Source organism: Myodes glareolus, chromosome 22, assembly GCF_982192425.1.
Source record: "Myodes glareolus chromosome 22, mMyoGla1.1, whole genome shotgun sequence".
Classification (NCBI taxonomy): Eukaryota; Metazoa; Chordata; class Mammalia; order Rodentia; family Cricetidae; genus Myodes; species Myodes glareolus.
Genome location: NC_142047.1, coordinates 53,217,648 through 53,238,793, shown reverse-complemented (window position 1 = coordinate 53,238,793; position 21,146 = coordinate 53,217,648). Strand labels below are relative to the sequence as shown.

General features: G+C 40.8%; 1 protein-coding gene and 1 pseudogene across 1 annotated transcript; both read left to right on the top strand.

Moving 5' to 3' along the window:
* Positions 1-4,375: 4,375 nt before the first annotated feature.
* LOC125410595 (uncharacterized) lies at positions 4,376-15,004 on the top strand. Its single transcript, XM_085681882.2, is given in 5 exon segments — positions 4,376-4,506; positions 11,875-12,001; positions 12,199-12,259; positions 13,424-14,438; positions 14,441-15,004. Coding segments are annotated over 5 exon segments (1,257 nt in total). The 5' UTR covers positions 4,376-4,479; the 3' UTR covers positions 14,468-15,004.
* Positions 15,005-19,387: 4,383 nt separating this feature from the next.
* LOC148118602 (poly(rC)-binding protein 2 pseudogene) lies at positions 19,388-20,712 on the top strand (annotated as a pseudogene).
* Positions 20,713-21,146: the final 434 nt, after the last annotated feature.

Below are 21,146 nucleotides of genomic sequence, written 5' to 3'. Positions count from 1 at the left end.
TCCAAAAGTTACAGAGAAACCCTGTCTTGATAAACAAACAAACAAAACGAACAAACAAAAAAATCTTTTTGGTTTTTCTTTTTTTCTTAAATTTTTATTTTTTATTTTAATTTTTTCATTTATTTTACATCCCGCCTGCTGTTTCCCCTCACTCCTCTCCTCCTGTTCTCTCCACTTACCTCGACTCTACCCCCATCCACTCCTTCCTCTACATTCAGAAAGGGGCAGGTCTCCCATGGGTGTCAGCAAAGAATGGCACATCCATTTGAGGCACTACCAAGATTCTTCCCCTGTATTAAGGCTGTCAGAGGCAAGCCAATTTGAGGAACACTTTCCCAAAATCCAGCTCAATACCAGGGGCCAGGGACAGGTCTTGATTCCAAAGCTAGAATCTGCACAAACATACTAGCTATACAACTGCCAAGCACATGTTCCCTAATGTGTGGTCCAACGTCCATGAGTTCCTAAGAGCCCAGGTCAGCTGTCTCTGTGTGATCCTCTGTCATGACCTTGACTTCTCCTTGCCTGAACAGCCCTCCTTACTCTCCTCAGTGGGACTCCTGGAAGCTCTGGCTAGTACTTGTCTATGGATCTCTGTCTGCTTCTACTAGAAAAACATTCTTAAAAAGTCATTGGTTTACTTGCAGCTGGAATATTTACTTCAATGGTCTTCCATAGTTTTAGTTTCCATAGTTGGAGTCTTAGCATTAACACAAAATGGGCAGACAGAACAATTTACAAATCAACTAGTTAAATGTTTCTAAAATCGAAAGAGTTCAAGAAAATGGTTATTGATTTCATAGAATGATTGGATGAAAGAAAACAACCTATAGGCATATAATGAGTATAAATTCTTCTCCACTTTCAGTTCTCTTGAAATGTAAGTCAAAATGAAGATTATTACTTGGAAACTCCCTCTTGTATAGAAAAATTCTTTTCAATAATAAGCTAAAGGTGCAGGTAAAAATATTTACCAGATTTGTTCTATAGGATTCAATATAAATACTGTTCATTAAACTCTACATAATGAGTTCTAGGCTAGCTAGAGCTTGTCTCAAACAACAAGGCAAAATTGTATTCAAATAGGTATGTGTGTTTAAGGGTGTATTATCACATATTATTTAGAGATGTCTTGCTATCATACTTACTATGTAGGCTAAACAGCCTTGAATTCATGTAGATAAGCCTGACTCTGCTAGTAAACTCGTATATATTCACTTATGAGAGTGATTTAACAGTGGTCAATGGCTGACAGCTAAAATGACTTTAAGACATATTGTCCTGAACCTTCTGTGCTCTCTGTTATTCAATTTTTTAACATTGTGTGTATGGTGTATGCGTGTGTTGCTTTCGTCTATATAGTTCATGTTTTAAGACTCATCTTTATCTTCCTGCCTCTGTGTCTGGAGTTTTGTATTAAAAGAATTCACTACCACACACAGTGTGAAAAAGAAATCTAATGGTGCAAGTCATCTCTTTTCAATGTTTTTGTTGTCATTGTGGTGATGGTGAGTTTTTTGTTTTTGTGTTTTACAAATCTAATATCAGTCACTATTTTATGTATGTTTTTTCCCTGTGTGCATGTCTTTGTACACCATTCATGGCAAGTGACCAGGGAGACTAAGACCTGATGTCAGAACTGCTGGAATTGGAATTAGATATAGTAGTGAGTTTCTATATGTACTGGGAATGGAAGCTGGGTGCTCTGGAAGATTCTTCAGTACTCTTAACTGCTAAAGTCTTCTCCAATCCATACATTCTGTTCTTGATTATGTTTCCTGTACAGGGCAGCCTTGTTAGCATCAGACCCTCCATGCTGAATGAAAAGTAGAATTCTCTTTCAGGTGCGAGGATTATCCTCAGACAGGGATGACCTCCCTAAGTACAACATGGTCAGCCCTTAAACCATATACATACAAATAACAAAAACAGACTCAACAGGGTGTATTCATATATATAAGTACATTTATTCATATATCCATAACAAGGAAGAAGTCAGAAGGGAAGAATGTGGAAAGGAATGGCAGGAGGACTAAAAGGGAAAATTGATGTAATATGTTTTAGTTAGAGGAAGCAATTCAATAAAAGAAAAAGAGGGGCTGGAGAGACCACTGGGTGTTGTTCCTGAGGTTCCATTCCCAGAACCCACATGGTAGTTAACCATTTACTGTAACTCCAGTCACAGGCATCTCCTGCTGTCTTCTGGCCTCTGTGGGTACTGTGTACAGACATATTCAGTAAAAACACCATATAAATAAAATTAGAAAAAAATTAAAAGGGAAAAATGGCATTTTCTACAATGATATCAGAACTCTGAGACAGACAGCAAACAGGGATAACTTAAAATGAACTCCTTCTGGTCTTATATAGAAGCAGCTGTGGCCTTCCTCCAGGCAAGCCTGCTCAAGAGGCAAGAGCAACTTTCTTCTGCAGTTATTAGAGTTCAGAATACCCACACATCTAAGAGCAGTGGCCAGAGTGCTGTAAGGTGACCTTTCCTTAATTTTTCTGTATTTGTGTTGTATGCCTTTTGTATCCTGAGAACTGTGGCATTGATACAGATACAGCTGTCACATAGCTCAAAGATCAAGGTTTACATGTAGTACAGGCTTCAAAGCAATCTGATTTTCCAATGTCATTTACTTGATTTTCAGCTAATAACTTGTGGTATGAGATGAACATGTTAGAGACACTTTTTTCCATTATTTTTATAATTTATACATGTTCCCACATGACTTTGAGGTAAGAAACTCCCTACATGTCCCTGCTTTTACATTGTGATTATGTCCAGATGTGAATTTGCTAACTGAGAATGCTTGGAAATAGCAGAACTCTATACGCACATGTCCAGACTCCTAAGTGAAATCCCCATGCTCCCTTTGATTAGGGAAAGCATTGCTTTGGAATTGACTCCCATGCTTTCCTTGCATTCTACAGGTAAGAAGTTCTGTGACTTGGCTGTCCTGATGGCTGTTCTTGGTAATCTAACTGACTGACTCTGGAATAACCGAAACACTAAGCATTGGGTACACCTGTAAGGGAGTTTTCTTAGAGATTTTGAAATACAAGGTCAATTTTTAATCTGGATCACTTGAATTGATGAAATCCAGCTTTTGCTCCTTGGTGTCAGTGCACACTTTTTATCCCAGCACTCAAGAGGCAGAGACAGTCAACTTTTCTAAGTTTGAGAGCAGTCTGAACTACAGAGTGATTTTCAGGTCTACAAAGATAAACCTTGTCTCAAACACACACACCGACACACACACCGACACACACACACACACAAAGATCAAACAAAGAATAAGATCCACATTTAATCTGGATCACACCTTCTGATAGCAGCCTACTTATATAAATGGTACTGAATAGGAATACTCTCTCTCTTTGTCTGCTTGTCCTAGCTCTGAATACCAAGTTCATCCATTTACTAGCATTAGAGCCTATTTTTGGAACTTTGGTGCATACTGAAGACCAGCTGAGACATCTAGCCTCATGGTCAGAGGAACTACTGGAGTCTTCACTTCCCCTCAGTAGAAGTCACTGTTGGACAAGCAGGAGAACAGCTTGTGAGACATTCTAATCAACCCACTTTCTAATGCATGGAGAGATTAATTTTTACCATTCCTGCTCATGTAGAGAACCTGAATTGTGTTTCTCTTTCACCTGCCCATTGATGAAGATGAGCTGGCTAACACTCAAAGTGCTGGCTAGTACTCATAAAGACAATATTCCTAACTTCATTATTTTCTAAATATTCAATTTACCGGAAGTCTACACTTTTTATTATTATTCATTTATCAAGAGTTTGCCCTGAATTCCGGTAGAAAACTTTGAAAACAATGGAGCCATCATCCAGCTCTGTGGTGGGAGATAGATCTTTTTTTTTCTACTCTGATTCTTATTCACCACTTCTGTATCTCTCTGTTTCACATAAAAAGTAATTTCACTTCACCTGACCTCTTAGTAAAGCCACAGAACAAAGATCTTTTGTGTCCTTAAATTTCTCTTTAAGTATATTGCTAATATACTGGCACCCTTCCACCTGTGGGACAGGGAATCCCTCCACACCACCTAGAGGAAAGGGCTGTGAAAGCTGCTCACACTGCCTGCTGGAGGAAGAAGGGGGCGTGTCTGTGGAGTGCAGGGAGTTTGCAGAGTCTGCAAATGGGGGCAAGGGCAATAGTTATTGAAATGCAAATCTCTGCCATTTCGGTGTGGTCTGAGGTCTGAGTCAGTGGTGGAAGGTAGCCTGAGAAATCTATGGAGTTATGCCTTTAAGCACTAGATAACCCGAAGGGCGGGACTCTTGTCACTAAAGTCTCACCAACCAATCAGAGCGCCCAAGCCGAACTTCCAGTCAGAAGTCCTGTGGAGCCCTTCCGGGAGAGGCGGTGCTCGCTGAGGTCTGCGCGAGGACGTGGGGCCAGAGTTTTCGCGTGTTGTGCTGCCAGTGCTGCTGCGGGGAGCGGGGAGAAGAGCATGGGCGTTCCGGGAAGCCACGACATGGTGAGCGAGGGGCTGATGTCCCCAGATCGCGAAGATCAAATGCAGAGATCCAGGATCCCTCGTGGCTGGTCCTCAGGGCCGGGTGGGAATCTGTAGTCACATTCCATGTCCTGTGAGCTCCCATGCGGTCCCTGCTGCTCCCTGGACCCAGGCACAGTCCTGTGAATAACTGTGCTCTGTGGGCTGCACCTATGTTGAGCGACGGGAGCAGAGAGCTGTGTGTGGAACCGTGTTTGGAGTCAACAACAATGGACCCTTGGTGCAGCATTGGAAGGCAGGTTACCTAACTCGGAGAGGCCTGGTTTCTCTAGTATGTTCTAGACGTTCAGCACTTTGCATTTAACCTTTACATGTACGGTCCATTTGCAGTTAATTTTGTGGAGGTTGTAAAAGGCATCTCGTGTGTCGAGTAGCACTCCACTACTTTATTGTGATGTCCTAAGAATAGGATTTGGAAACATTAAGGACTAGGTGGGCAGTCTCAAAGTAGAATTTAGCTGCGGGAGGGCTGCTTCTAAAACACCCCACTCATAATTATATGCTAACCGGGCCTGGGAGAGAGAAGCACACTGTTTTAACAGGATAATCCAGACATTTGACTCTAAACCATTACAAAGGAGACACCCCTGAGGGACAACTATCAGAGGCTCTAGGCCCATTTCCATCTCAAAGAGGATTCTAACAAGCTGCTTAAGGCAGCACCACAGGGTCACAGCTGACCTGTGGCCTGGTGTGCCTTCAAGTTCCAGTTTTGTCCTTGAGAAAAGCACAGTTCAGACAGGGGTGAGACCTGACAGCAGGGGAGGAGAATTTGAAAAGTAAGACAGTGTTGTGTTAAGGACTGGCCTGGTCAAGCAAGGCTTTCCTCTAGCCCTCAGGAAGGGAAAAGGAACATTTTTTTTAAAGATTTATTTATTACATATACAATGTTCTGCCTGCATGTATTTATATGCCAGCAGAGGGCATCAGATCTCATTACAGATGGTCGTGAGCCACCATGTGGGTGCTGGGAACTGAACTCAGGACCTCTGAAAGAACAGCTAGTGCTATTGACCTCTGAGCCACCTCTGGAACATTCTGGAATGAGGGACTGACTGCCTGGATCCTAGGTATTGGGAACTTTACATTACCTAAGGCCTTGACGTGTTGAGAAAGAAAACGAAACTTCTCTAAAACCCAAAATGTTTAGCTGGTAATGGTCTGGGACCTGGCCTTTGTGGAGGGTTCCTTCAGACCCTGAGACCCAACTCTTCTCACCCCGAGAGCTATGATTATCAGTCCCAAGGCCAGACATACTCTGTGTTCTTCTTGTGGAGCACTGCTGCATTAGCCTCCTGAATTTGTCCCATTGTAGGGCAGTTTCTGCTGACTTCATAGAAGCTCCCCATTTCTTTCCATCCCCTCTGTGAGTAGTAGACGAGAATCTTAGTTGGCATGAGACTCAGCTTGTGCAAGACCTCCCCACCCCAGCTTTTACCTTTTCCACCTTCTCCTTTTCCTGTCGTCCTCCTTCCCTGGCGCTTTCCCCTCAGGACCCTGTCACTGCTGCATCAGATCAATGCTGTCCGTCTCCCATCTGCCTAAGTGTCCACACTTGCTGTCTCCTGGACCTATTTAAATTGTTCAGAGTGTAACCTGGCACATGACCCTAAAAGAAACTTAGGAATGACAGTGTATGTGGAATGGAAAAATCTGTCTATGGTTCAGGCTCCTCTTTGAGCATCAGACAGAGATAGATGCAGACTCTCATTCAGACATTTTTCTCTATTAATCTCTTAATTGTGTGGAGTGATTTCTCCCTGGGAGGACATAGTAATTCTAGAACAGCTGCATTCACAGACTTTCAGAAAACTCTTTCTGAGACACATTCTCTACTGTTGACTTAGGTGGCCCTGATTTCAGACTGTTGCTCTCCAGGGCAATTACTTTGTTGTCCTCCATATTACATCTCCAAAATCATTAAATTAAATGATTGTACCACGTCAGAATTTTTAAATTATCCATTTGAGTCATGGAGTCAGGGTTTACTGTCCATTGCAGTAACAGGAGAAGGATTTCCACATGGGGCCTTCGGACCAGAATACGAGGAATAGTTTGTGTACACCACAGGGGGAAACAGGGCGGGCAGTCAGCTCTGGAGTCTCCATTATGAAAAAGGCCCTGGGTGTGGCAGGAGGAGTAAGTCTGTAGTTGCCCAGCATGTGTCAGTTCATGTCATATGAACAAAGACTGGCCACATGGGTGACTACACCATTGGAGAAAGTTACCTTGAGGCGATGAATATTGGATTTGCTATGAGGGAACTCTGTACAAACTGCTCAGTCCTGCCCTATACATTCAAGTCACCTTAGAGGTTTGAGTAACAAGCATGGCCGTAGCTCTGAGTGTCATGTTACAGATTTCAGCAGCCAACATGTGCACATAGGCAAGATCAGTCTCTCTGTTACTAATGGCCTTCCTGCTACCAGACAAGGGCCTACTTTTTTTCAAAGTCAGTATAGCTATGTTTTTATTCTATTTTTATCATTTTAGAAGTCACTTACTGGTATCATTTTTTAACCTTTTTTTATGTGCTGTTTTGTCTATTTCTTTCTGTTCTCCAGTGTTTCCTGATCAGTAAGAATTTCATTCCCTTTTTTTCAAATCTGTTGATTAATTTATTTCTGCTTAGAGCAATATCTCTTGTAGCCCAGTCTTGCCCTGAACTACGAAACTGAAAATTGCTTTGAACACCTAATCCTGCCTCTGCTGCCCAGTTCTGGAACGACAGTCCTGCAACTCCTTCCAGGCTGGGCCTTCACTAATCAGTGAGAAGGATCAGGGACCAGGGAATGGTGTCCTCCAACCTCTCTGACTTTTCCTGGGGAGTTACAGATGAAGAAGGACCTGTGCAGGAACTGAGTTCACTGATGAACTCTGAAGCTGATGCAGGCACAGCACAGAAAGGGAATGGCAGGAAGGAGGGCAGAGGTTTCCTGCTTTGGGAGTAGTTGATATTAGCAACGTGGAGTCAGGTAATCAATTTTAGATGCTCCATCAATGTTCTGATTGCCATTTCTTTATATTTTCTCCATAATCCCTTCATTCATTCTTTCTTCTGCCTCTCTCTCCCTCTTTCATTCCATCCCTCTCTCCCGCCCTCCTTTCTTCTCTCTCTTTTTTCTCATTATCTTATTTTACATACCAATTCCAGTTTTCTCTCCCTAGCATACTCCCACTCCTCCCTCTCTATGACTGGACTCCAGGAGTTTGGCCTAGTGTTTATCTGTGGATCTCTGCATCTGCCCCATCAAGCACTGGAAGAGGGTAGTCATCAGTCTGATGACATGGGTAGGGTAGTTTAGTAGTTTAGTTTAAGAATCCTATCCACTACTCCAGTTTGTTGGGAAACCCTCCTTGTCCAGTCCATTTCTGAAACTAGCAAATTTGAGAACCCCAGTGCATAGGATGAGCACTGGCCAGCAAAGGCCCTTTTCAATCTATGAAGCCTAGAAAGGGAGCATAAGGGAAAGATTCCATCCATCAAATCCTTCAATTTAACAAAGGAATAGGCAACTTGATTCCTAATCCCAAAAGGCAACTTCGTACAGAGCCTGCTGCAACTCCGGTCCAAGCACGGTAGCTTCCATCACTACTTAGAAGCCAAATTTGGGGGCATAACCCATGTTGTCCTAGTTCTGGATACAAGAAAGATACAGAATTTATTGATCATAGGTTCTTCCTCTGTGGTTTTTATTTAGTTCACCCATTTTGCACCTATCTAAGTTTGGAATAGAAATTCAGTGAGGAGACTTAGAGTTTATTGCGTGAAGCTGTGGAGATGAAGGCAGGGTTGTACTATGTAGAGATGATGGGATATTGAGATACCCAAGCTATGAGACATCTGCTATGGAGAGATGCATACATGGAGTAGAAGTAGCAAAGGAGAGACATGTATGTAAATTTTCAGGGATACTTATCTAAGTCCTTTGAGAATGAAGACCCTCCTGTCTGAGACAGAGCTACAGGATTTGTTGTTTGCCCTACTGAGTTTTAGTATTATGTTGGTCCAGTCTTCACTCACTGTGTCCACATTCCTTTCTTTCTTTTTATTTAAATTTATTCTATCTTATTCACTACATCCCAAATGGAATTTCCCCTCCCTCCACTACTCCCTGTCCTCGCCACTGCTCCTCTTTCCACCAGATCCACTTCTCACTTTCTCTTCAGAATATGACAGAAATCCCAAGGATATCAACAAAATCCTGTATAACAAGGTACAATAAGACCAGGCATAAGCCCTTATAACAAGGATGGACGAAGCAACCTAGTAGGAGGCAAAGATTTCCAAGAATAAGCAAAAGAGTCAGAGACACCTCCTCACCCACTGTTAGGAGTCCCAAGAAAGCATCAAACTGATGTGGGATTTCCCTCTGTGTTCTGTAAATACCATTGGTTAATAAAGAAGCTGCTTTTGGCCTATCACAGGGCCAAATAGGGCATGGTGGGCATTCCAGGCGGATAGAGGAAAAGAGTAGATGGAGTCAAAAACAATCACGTAACTGCCACAGGAGACATACACCAGACAGGACATTACCATTGGTAGGCCACAACCATGTGACGATATACAGATTAATTGAAATGGGTAAACTTAAGATATGAGAGCTAGCTAGGAATATGCATAAGTAATAAGCCAATCAGTGTTTTAAATAATGCAGTTTCTATGTGTTTATTTCTTGTGACCAAGACTGAATGAACAGCCTCCACCCACACTAAGGTGCCGAACCATAACATGTATGCAGAGATCCATGTTCGAACCCCTGCAGTCTCTGTGATTACTGTTTCTGTTTCTGTGAGCCTCTATGAGCTCTGCTTAGTTGATTTTGGGGGCTGCATTAGGAAAATTTTTGATAATCAATTTTTTTGAAAATGTTTTTTGGGCCTTTGAACTGAGATTCTTCTCCTTTTATTCCTATTATTGCTAGGTTTAGGCCTTTCATTTTGTCCCTACAATCATTCTCTACTTCCGCAGGACTCCCAGAGCTTGGGCTTGGGTAAGGGTCTGTGCATGTGCTCCCATCGCGGTCAGAAGAAGCCTCTCTGACGACTGTTGGGCTAGGCACCAATATATGATTACAGGAGAATTTAGGTACACATCATTTCATTGATTTTTTTTTCTCAGTCGTATCTTGGTTCTACTCTAATTCTCTGAACATCCAAGGTCTGGGTGCTGGCCATCATGGCAGTGTTAGGTATGGGCTTCCTTTCACATCTTATGCATTAGACCAGTCATTGGTTGGCCAATACAGAAGCTCTGAGCCACCATTGACCTAACATATCCTGCAGGCAGGGCAAGTGTGAGTCAAATGTATAGTCAATGGCTTGGTATCCCAATGAGCTTCACTAGGAACCCCTTTTTAGATGACCTTGTTTACCACAGTTGAAACACTTGACATTTCCGTAATTTTTCACTGAATGAGTCATCAGTAATAACCATCCAACAGATTCACTACTGCATTTAAGAAATTAGCCCTCTACTTATTAAGTATGCTCTATTAGTTTCTAGGATATAGACAGAATTAAATATAGAATTTGGAGCCAAAATATCACACAAATGACCTCTAGCTCAAACTCTTATGGAGTCTGTCTAGTTCTGACTGAAATCCTATCATCTCTATCTCCACCTTCAGCCATTACTCTCAATATCCCCATCTTCCTGGTCCAGAAAGAGCAGATAATTAAGTTCTGTGCACAGCTTTCTATGGTTGTCGCCAACTAAAGTCTTGATATCTCCCACATTCTTCTGAAAGACAACATTCCCTGGCTTTCCCTAGGAACAAATTCAGTTTTGGTGTCCTGTTTTTGTTCTAACTTGCTTCTCTGTTGCTGTGATTAAATCGATTAACCAAAGGATTCCAGGCAAAAACAGGATTATTTGGCTGATTCCTTTGGGTTGTAGTCTGCCATTTTGGGAGACTATATTTAGAATATATAGACATAATATAGAATATAGAATATATTTCTATATTAAGATAGAAATTCAAGCTGGTCACTAAAAGGAAATTTCATGGGAAAAGATTGTTCCTGCATTTTCTCTTGCCTATTCACTGTCTTATGCTCAGATAAGTACCTTATCCATCCCAGGCCCGTAGCACAGTTAATACAAGAACAGAGATAGATATTGGGGTTCAACCTGAAGGTCAAAAAAGCAAAACAGTCAGTCACTGACTTTTACCTCTACCTCAGTCTGAAATGGCGATCCTGCCTCCAGGAATTCCAGAATGACACTGTCTGAGAACTGTCTCACCCCTTTATATCTTCCTCCTTAGGACTGGGATTAAAGGCGTGCACCACTACAGCCAGGTTTTTATGGCGAACTAGTGAGGCTACTTTGCTTTGGTCTTGCCTTGGGCCTGTCTTTCCTCATTGTATCTCCATTAATGTCTTTCAGAATATGAATAGTGTGCTGTGCGATTGTGTGTAGGAAAGATGTAATCTGTTTTCTGATTTGCAAGATGTTACTGTCAAGAGATTATCTTGTGTGTGTGGAGAGACTTGGGACATTGGAGCAGTTTAAGGGTTGTTGCAGATGATGAGGATCATTGAAGTGACTACTTGTATTTTCATCATGGATAACCATTAGCCTATAATGAGACAATGTAGTTGATTGAATCTAAAACTTACCAGATAATGATATATTTGAGCATATGATTGTTTTCGGTCACTTTCTTTCAATTGCTTGTGAACCTTTTATTAGGAAAAGACTTTCTGGATGGTTTTCCTCATGGGGGACATGGGTCTCTACAGCATCAGTTCATTTCCTGTCCTTTGTGTCTACTGTGTTGTTGATAATAATCACCCAGCTCCTTCTTGTGCTGTCATGCCTCCACCACCATTAAAAACTCTTATCTCTACATCGTGGGGTTGTAATATGTACTTCTGGCTGTCCTGGTACTGACTGAACAGATTAGGCTGGCATTAAATTCCAAGGCAGATTTACCTCCCTCTGACTTCTGATTGCAGTGTTTAAAGGCATGAGCCAATAGACACAGCTGTCCCTTTTATTTTATTTTCTGTATATACCAATTGTTGATATAATTTCTCTCCTGTATCTGCTATACTGTTGATCTATTTACTGGTCTCTCTCTGTTTTTTTAATGTTCATTTCTCTTGCAAGATGATATCCCCTTCACAGGGTACAGTAATGAGAGAAGTGAACCTTCTATTCAGTTTCTTTCCAAAGTGACTTGGTGATTACATTATAATGTCTATTTAATTGAATAAGTATAAGCAGCACAAGAATTATATGACTATATTGTGAAAGAACTGTACATTTACACTGTTGTCACTCTCATGCTTTTTGCTGTACACATGTATGTATCATTTCAGAATGCAGTGACCTATGATGATGTGCATATTGACTTCACATGGGAAGAGTGGACATTACTGAATCCTTCACAGAGGAATCTCTACAAAGATGTGATGCTGGACATCTACCACAGCCTCACTATCATAGGTAAAACTGAATGTTCCATTATGGTTTTAAATAAGGAGACAAGTGTTCCTTGGTTTTTTTCATGTTCTTCTGTAATTTGATTGAGAAAGAAGAATGAGGTAAATAAATTCATCATGGTTCTAAGGTTCACTGATGATAGTAATTTAAATGTTGCACAATTTTTAATAATATATCATATGTTTTCAACTCTATTGTAGGAAACACTTGGGAAGACCATAATATTAAAGAACATTGTCAAAGTTCTAATAGACATGAAAGGTAATTATCATTCCCAAACTGATACAAATGTTCCTGTGAAGGAATTGTAATGTGTTCTGGAGATTTTACACTAAAGGAAAGTATAAATAAGAACAGCCTCATGTGGATGATGATTATTAAATTCTCACAAAATCATATGCCTCAATTTCAAGTAGATGAATTGCATTTGCAAGGCATTTTTTAAAGAAAGAAGACCAGAAACAATGCCTTAACAGATATCACCATTTGAATCACAGCTCAATGAGAACTATTCGGTAGAACTGTTAATCCATTAACTTCTCAACACTCATATTACAAAAGGTAAACTTTTTTTAAAAACAGATTTATTGATTTAGTATGCAGTGTTCTGTATGTCTGTATGCTTGCTGGCCAGAATAATGCACCAGATCTCCTTATAGATGGCTGTGAGCCACCATGTGGTTGCTGGGAATTGAACTCTGGAAGAATAGCAGTCAGAGCTCTTAACCTCTGAGCCATCTTTCCAGCCCCAAAGAGGTAAACATTTTGAAAAGGTAATGAGTCCATCCCTCTAACCTAGTAAGCAAACAGTCCATACTAAACTAGTGTTACTCTTAATCTTGCTGTGACTGTGCTGAGTTTAGTGAGATGGGCAGTTAGAGTCAAGAGCCAAGGGGCAGTTTCATGAAGAAACCTCACTCTTTTTTTTAACTTTTATTTTATGTGCATTGGTGTTTTACCTGGTGTATGTCTGTGTGAGGTTGTTGTGTCCCCTAGGCAGGAGTTAGAGACAGATGGGAGCTGCCATATAGGTACTGGGAATTGAACTAGGGTCTTCTGGAAGAGCAGTCAGTGCTCTTAATCCCTGAGTCATCTCTCTAACTCCCAAGAAACCTTACCTTCTATATCGTATGTCTATATATGAATTTTTCCATTTTTCTACAAATATGTAAAAAATCTCCTATTGAAAAGATTCTATAAATGTGAACTCTTTATTAAAGTATCTTTCCATCAGAGGCATCTTTAAAGATGCAAAACAACCCAAAATAAAGGGGAACAACATGAGTACAAACCTAGTAATAGAACCCTAAGATCTATGTCCTCTTTACATTTGGACTAAATTATAGAATTTATTCATAGAGATACAGAGATTCAATGGTGTACTGAACGTGGTTAAACTTTTACATGTGTCAATTATCCTTACAGACCTGAAAGAAATCATCCTGGAGAGAAATCTTCTGTTCATAATCGATGTGTTAAAGCCTTTGCATATGACAGACGTCTTCAAAGGCATGAACGCACACTTATTGGAGAGAAGCCTTTTGAATGTCATCAAGGTGGTAAAGCTTTTGCTTATCACAGCTATTCCCAAAGCCATGGAAGAACACATACTGGAGAGAAACCCTATAAATGTAATCAGTGTGGTAAAGCCTTTACAGAACAAAGTAGTCTTCGAAGGCATAAAAGAATACATACTGGAGAGAAACCCTATGAATGTAATCAGTGTGGTAAAGCCTTTTTCTATCAGATAAGTCTTCAAATGCATAAAAGAACACATACTGGAGAGAAACCATATCAGTGTAATCAGTGTGGTAAAGCCTTTGCAGTACAAAGTAATCTTAAAAAGCATAAAAGAACACATACTGGGGAGAAACCCTATGAATGCAATGAATGTGGTAAAGTCTTTGCCTATCAGATAAGTCTTCAAATGCATAAACGAACACATACTGGAGAGAAGCCATATCAGTGTAATCAGTGTGGTAAAGCCTTTGCAGCACAAAGTAGTCTTAAAAAGCATAAAAGAACACATACTGGGGAAAAACCCTATGAATGCAATGAATGTGGTAAAGCCTTTGCTTGTCACAGTGCTCTTCAAATGCATAAAAGAATACATACTGGTGTGAAACCCTATGAATGCAATGAATGTGGTAAAGCCTTTATTCAACATAGTCATCTCCTAGCACATAAAAGAACACACACTGGAGAGAAACCCTATGAATGTATTCAATGTGGTAAAACCTTTGCTCATCACAAGACTCTTCAAATGCATAAAAGTACACATCCTGGAGAGAGCCCCTATCCATGTAATCAATGTGATAAATCCTTTACATTTCACTATAATCTTCAAATACATAAAAGAACACATACTGGAGAGAAACCCTATCAATGTAATCATTGTAGTAAAGCCTTTACATACCACAATAATCTTCAAATACATAAAAGAACACATACCGGAGAGAAACCCTATGAGTGCAATCAGTGTGGTAAAGCCTTTGCACAAATTGGTCACCTCCAAACACATAAAAGAAAACATGCTGAAAAGAAAGCCTGAGAATGTAACCAATGTGCTAAAGCCTTTGCATTGGTCAGCAGTCTTTGAAATCATCTGAAAAAGATGTGCTGCAGAAATACCCTAAAAATATAGTCAGTGTTGCAAAGTTTTGCACTTTATACAGGAGTTAACCTTTTTGTGTACAGTCACTGTGTTAAAGCCTTTGTTTTTTACAATAGTCTGTGAGTGCCTATAAAAAATTCTGAGAGTGTATTATTGTAAAGTATTTGGTAAGCTCTTTATCCAGCACACTTATATCCTTACATAAAGGAGCATTCTGTGGGAAATTTTGACAGTGTCAACAATCTGTTCAAGATTCATGATGTTGTCTTTTGTATTGTTTCCATCTGAAAACTCAGACAAAATCAGTTTATGAATTTATGAATTCATAAACTCTATGTGAAGTTGTCAAAAAATCAGACCTCGGTCCCGGTAATAAACTTTTCTAAACTGTCCAGCTCTGTGTCTAGCCCTGTCTATGTTTTAAAGTCTACTTACATCATTTTGAAGTTGAGGGGGCAGGTGTGATTATAATAGGTCTGCCTTTAAGTGTTACTTCCACTTTCCCCCTTGCTGCTTTTAATATTCTTTCATTGTTCTGTATGCTTATCATTTGAGTATTATGTGGTGAGGTGATTTATTTTTCTGGCCCAATCTATTTGGTGTTCTGTAATCTTCTTGTACCTTTATAAGCATATTGTTATTTACATTGGGAAAATTTTCTTCTTTGATTTTGTTTAAATATATTCTCTGCATTTCTGGGCTCGATGTTTCTCATTCCTGTATTCCTACTATTCTTATATTTGATTATAGTGCCAACAATTTTCTGGATATTGTGTAGTAGGGATTTTTTTAGCTATAACATTGTTTGATTGAAGAATTCATTTCCTCTGATGTGTCTTCAACAATTCTTTCTTCCATCTCTTGTACTCTATTAGTGATGCTTGATGCTGTAGTTCCTGTTCACTTACCCTGATTTTCCAATTCCAGGTTATCATCCATTTGTTTTCTTTATTAAGTCTATATTTATTTGTATACCTTGAAATCTTTAATTTCTTTTGGTTTTCTATTGAGGATTTATTGATTTCTTCAAATTTTCTTTGTCTGTTCCTCAATTTTATTATGGGATTTGTTCATATCCACTTATATTATTTTCATAAAGTAATTTTAAGGTCATTTTCTTGTGTTTCAGCTCTGCTGCATTGTTTAGGTCTTGCTGCTGTAGAATAGGTAGGCTCTGATAATGCATTATTGCATTTTCTGTTGGTGTTTGTGTTCTTACCACTGACGTTTACCCATCTGTATTTGAGGAGATTTTAGGTCCAGGTGTCGATTCCTAAAATTGTCTTTGTTACATGAGGGTTTTGTTCCTTGGTTTCTCTTTCCTTTCTGGTCTTCTGCCCTCAATGACCAAGAGTTCTGGTGGCAAGTGTGTCTTTGGGTTCACAACAGCTAAAGCTTTAACTCTGCTCTGGGTTTCATGAGGATGGCTAGATGAGGCTGAAGTCCTCTTCTAAAGTCATTGACTTGGATCTGGAGCCCAAGAGTGGGTGTGCAGTATGGAGTCCCTAGATCTGGTCTGGTTTCTGGGGTTCCTAGGACCAGGAATCTAGATCTGACTGTGCTCCAGTGAGATTAAAGTCTTCTTTAGAAGACTTTAGACCTGGGATTCCTGGATTTTGCCTTTCATCTGAGAAAGTAAAAATCTTCCAATGATGTAGACCAGGATCAGGAATGAAGAGTGAGTGTGGGGAAAGGTGTGTGCCATCTGCTATATTTGAGCAGGATTAAACAGGCTTAGTGGGCAGTGGGCAGTGTCTTCCCTGGGGTTTCTGGGACCAGCCTTCCCTCCTCTAAAACTGCTGGGGTTGTGGGCCCATGTGTGGAACCCAGGGGAAGGTGTGCTGTCTGCTGCTGCTGGACAGGATTTAAGGAGTGTCAACTGATGGGCAGTGTCTGACCTGAGGTTTCTTGAGCCTGTCTGGTCTCTGATAAAAACAAGGACACCTTCTAAATAGCCTGAGACATGGGGCCCAAGGGCACGGTTGAAGTCTAGAGTTGTTGGACAAGCATGAAGGGTTTATGGGGTAGCAAGCAGAGTCTTTGCTGGTATCATGAGAACTGCGCTCCCCTCGAAAAGCTGCTGGCGACTGTAGGCCCTAGTGTAGAGACCAGGTAAGCAGTAAGGTCTTAGGTTGAGGGCAGGGTTTAAGGAGTGTGAGTGGGAAGTGGGTGGGTGGTTCCTTAACTGGGTTTCCTAGATCAAGCCTGGCATCTGGTATAGCAGAAGTCTTCTTCCTATGTTGTAGATCAGGCTATGGAACCAGGAGTGGGGCTGGGGAATTCTTCTTCCTATGTTGTAGACCAAGCTATGGAGCCAGGTGTGGAGGAGGGGTAGTCTTCCTCCACAGCTGTACACTGGTTTATGGAGCAAGGGGTAGGAGATGTGTGTGCAGTCTGGAATATTTTGGTGGGTTTATAGGGGATGAGTGAGCAGTGTCTTGCATGCAAAAGCCTCAGCTTAATATTAATGCAGTGATTTTGAGGGATCGTTTATTCAGTCTTCTATATTGATTTGTATTCTTGGTGTTGTTACAGTTGAACTGTAAAATTCTTTTAGCTTATTGGATAAAAATTAGTATGAGGACTGTGCAGATCACTAAGCAAGTATTCTTGTGTGGAATGACTGGAATGCAGATAACAAAAGCAAATTTGGAAGCTCTTAACCACCTCTTACTTTGGATCCAAAGGAATCTTATCTGTTGCACTCTTCTCATGGAAGTCATTTTCTCACACAACCAAACAGGCACATAAACCTGGGGATTAATTTGTTTTCAAAAGTTTTCTGAGTTATAAAACGATTAGAGCAAAACAAGTTGCTTTGCATGCTATATTATATAAATCTTACAAGAATTCCTTGAAAATCTATTTTCTTGCATTTGTTTAAAAAGGTTTCATTTCCTCACTGTGCTGCAGAATTACCTTCAATCATCAGTCATAGAATACAAAATAATTTCCAAGTGATCCCAACAGACACCATTTTCTTTATTATAAAAGAATGAAATTAATTTAGCAGTCAAAACTATTTTCTGCTATGTTGAAACATAAGAATTCTTTAAGCAAAGAACTCCCATTTTGGTGACGGTGTACTCCCAACCCATTTTCTCCTATTAGGCATAATGGGAATAAGGCAGCTATGACCATGGATGAGCAAGTATTTCTGTAGTAGGATATAGTAGAGTCCTTGGGTAGTTGCCGTGCAGTGGTGTAGGAGGTAGATTTATTTCTAGCTTTTTGAGAAAAATCTTCACTGCTTTCCATAGCTGGATACACAAGTTTTACACTCCCACTGACAGCAAAAATCTGTTCCCCTCTCCCCACATCCGTGCCTGCATTTGGTGACATTTTTCCAAACTTAATCATTCTGACTGGGGTAAGATGGAATCTCAAAGTAGTTTTAATTTCTCTCAGTGTGTGTCTCTGTCTCTCTCTCTCTTTCTCTTTTTTCTTTTTTGATGGTTATGAATACTGAGCTTTGAAGAACTTTATCGGTCATTTGGTCTTCATCTTTTGTGAACTATTTGTTTAGTTCCACGCCTCATTTTGTTAAATGGGTTGCTTTTATCCTTGCTTTTTATTGATGTACTTATGTATTTCTTAGTTATTTAATTCTATTTATATTCTAGATAACAGCTTTCTGTTGGACAGGTAGCTGGTAAAGATTTTTCAAATTCTATAGGCTGTCTCTTACTTCCATTATTGTGTCCTCTGCTGTACGGAAACTACTCAGTTTCATTTGTTCCGGTTTCTGAATTCTTGGTCTTTATGGTTGTACTAGCACGGCCCTATTCAGAAAATCCTTTCTAGTGCCTCTAAATTCAAGTGCATTCCCTAATCCTTTCTCTACCAAATCTAGAATACCACATCTTATAATAAGGTCCTTGATTTGTATGGGTTTGAATTATATTCAAGCTAAAATAATTAGAACTAAGTTCCATTCTTCTACATGTATCTTCCCTGTTTAACCAGAAATATTGGTTGCAGATGCTATTTTTACAACAAGGTGTGTGGTTGGCCTCTTTATCAAATATCAGGTTGCTGTACACACAGACTGTAGGCTTCTATTCAAATTCTATTCAACTGATGAATGTATTGATGTCAGTACCTTGTTTTTATTTCTATAGGTCTATAGTAATATTTAATATGTACCCACATATATTAAATATATACATGTATGCATATTTCATTTATGCTTAGTGTATCTTGCAAATATATGTTGTGGAAACCATATGCATTTTGCAATGAAATCTATGTTTTCCTTATTATTATGAGTTATGCCTTAAAAGTGCTCTGGGTGCCTCAGACTTCGTGGCACAACCTGAAGACATTGCCCTTCCTTGTTCCGTGGTAGTTCTCTGGCTACTAATCTCCTCTGTTATCATTTTGCATCATCTCGGTAAATGGTCCTTGGTAAATATCACTCAAACACTGAATGTGGAAGTCATAGGTTCCTGCCCAATGCAAATCATTTCAGCTCTTAATAATATCATAGTGACTTGTGGGGAGTTAAGCATCGATACGGACAAATGTAACTAACTGTTCACTTCAATTACTTTCTGCTTTCTCTGTGTCTTGTCTAGTAAAGACACTAGTTTACAGTCACTTTAAAACACAAGCTCTCGCCCAGACCAGCAGAGGCAGCAGCCGGAGCAGCCGCAGCCTGCGCCCTCTCCCGCCCGCCCGCCCTCCGCCGCCCTCCACCCGCCCCGGGGTCTCTTTCCCCTTCCTCCTCCTCCACTCCCCTCCTCCGCCCGCCAGCGGGGCCCCCCTCGCCTTCCCGCCCGCCCCTATTGTTCCGCCCCCGGCCTCCCGCCCTTCCCCTTCCCGCCCGCTCCCCTTTTCCCCTCAGTTGACTCGCGCCTCCAGTTTTGGCATTCACTCCCACCCGTGACCAAAGACTTGACCACTCAAAAATCCAACTCCCTGTAACTACTAGACATGGACACCGGTGTGATTGAAGGTGGATTAAATGTCACTCTTACTATCAGGCTACTTATGCATGGAAAGGAAGTTGGCAGTATCATCGGAAAGAAAGGAGAATCTGTTAAGAAGATGCGCGAGGAGAGTGGTGCACGTATCAACATCTCAGAAGGGAATTGTCCTGAGAGAATTATCACTTTGGCTGGACCGACTAATGCCATCTTCAAAGCCTTTGCTATGATCATTGATAAACTGGAAGAGGACATAAGCAGCTCTATGACCAATAGCACAGCTGCCAGCAGACCCCCAGTTACCTTACGGCTCGTGGTCCCTGCTAGTCAGTGTGGCTCTCTCATTGGAAAAGGTGGTTGCAAGATCAAGGAAATAAGAGAGAGTACAGGGGCTCAGGTCCAGGTGGCAGGGGATATGCTCCCCAACTCAACTGAGCGGGCAATCACTATTGCTGGCATTCCGCAATCCATCATTGAGTGTGTCAAACAGATCTGCGTGGTCATGTTGGAGTCCCCCCCGAAGGGCGTGACCATCCCGTACCGGCCCAAGCCCTCGAGTTCTCCAGTCATCTTTGCAGGTGGTCAGGCCTATACCATTCAAGGACAGTATGCCATTCCACAGCCAGATTTGACCAAGCTGCACCAGTTGGCAATGCAACAGTCTCATTTTCCCATGACCCATGGCAACACCGGATTCAGTGGCATTGAATCCAGCTCTCCAGAGGTGAAAGGCTATTGGGGTTTGGATGCATCTGCTCAAACTACTTCTCATGAACTCACCATTCCAAATGATTTGATTGGCTGCATAATTGGGCGTCAGGGCGCCAAAATCAATGAGATCCGTCAGATGTCTGGGGCGCAGATCAAAATTGCAAACCCAGTGGAAGGATCTACTGATAGGCAGGTCACCATCACTGGGTCTGCTGCCAGCATCAGCCTGGCTCAGTATCTAATCAATGTCAGGCTTTCCTCGGAGACAGGTGGCATGGGGAGCAGCTAGAACAATGCAGATTCACCCATAATCCCTTTCTGCTGTTCACCACCACCCATGATCCATCTGTGTAGTTTCTGAACAGTCAGCAATTCCAGGTTTTAAATAGTTTGTAAATTTTCAGTTTCTACACACTTTATCATCCACTCATGATTTTTTAATTAAAAGCGTTTTAATTCTTTCTCTGTTCAGCAGTTACGCTGAGATATCCATATTTAGTTTTATAAGCTTCTCCCCCTTTTCCTTTTTTTGGGGTTTTTTTTTTGGCTCATGAATTTTTGTTTGTCATGGAAATGTAAGAGTGGAATATTAATACATTTCAGTTTAGTTCTGTAATGTCAGGAATTTTTCAAAAAAAATTAAAAGATGGACTGGAGCTTTTTCTTTGTGAATAGAAACTGGATGCCACAGTGACTTATGTGGGTGTTATTCCTGTCTTGATGTTATTTTTATACCTTTAAACCTTCACAGAGCCCTGGCTGGGTTTGAATAGAATTAAGATTTTCTTCTGTTTTACCACTCCAAAAAAAAAACAACAAAAAAAAAAAAACACAAGCTCTCAAATAAAGAACACTGAGACTGAGACATAGCAAATGAACCTTCCATCTTCTCCTC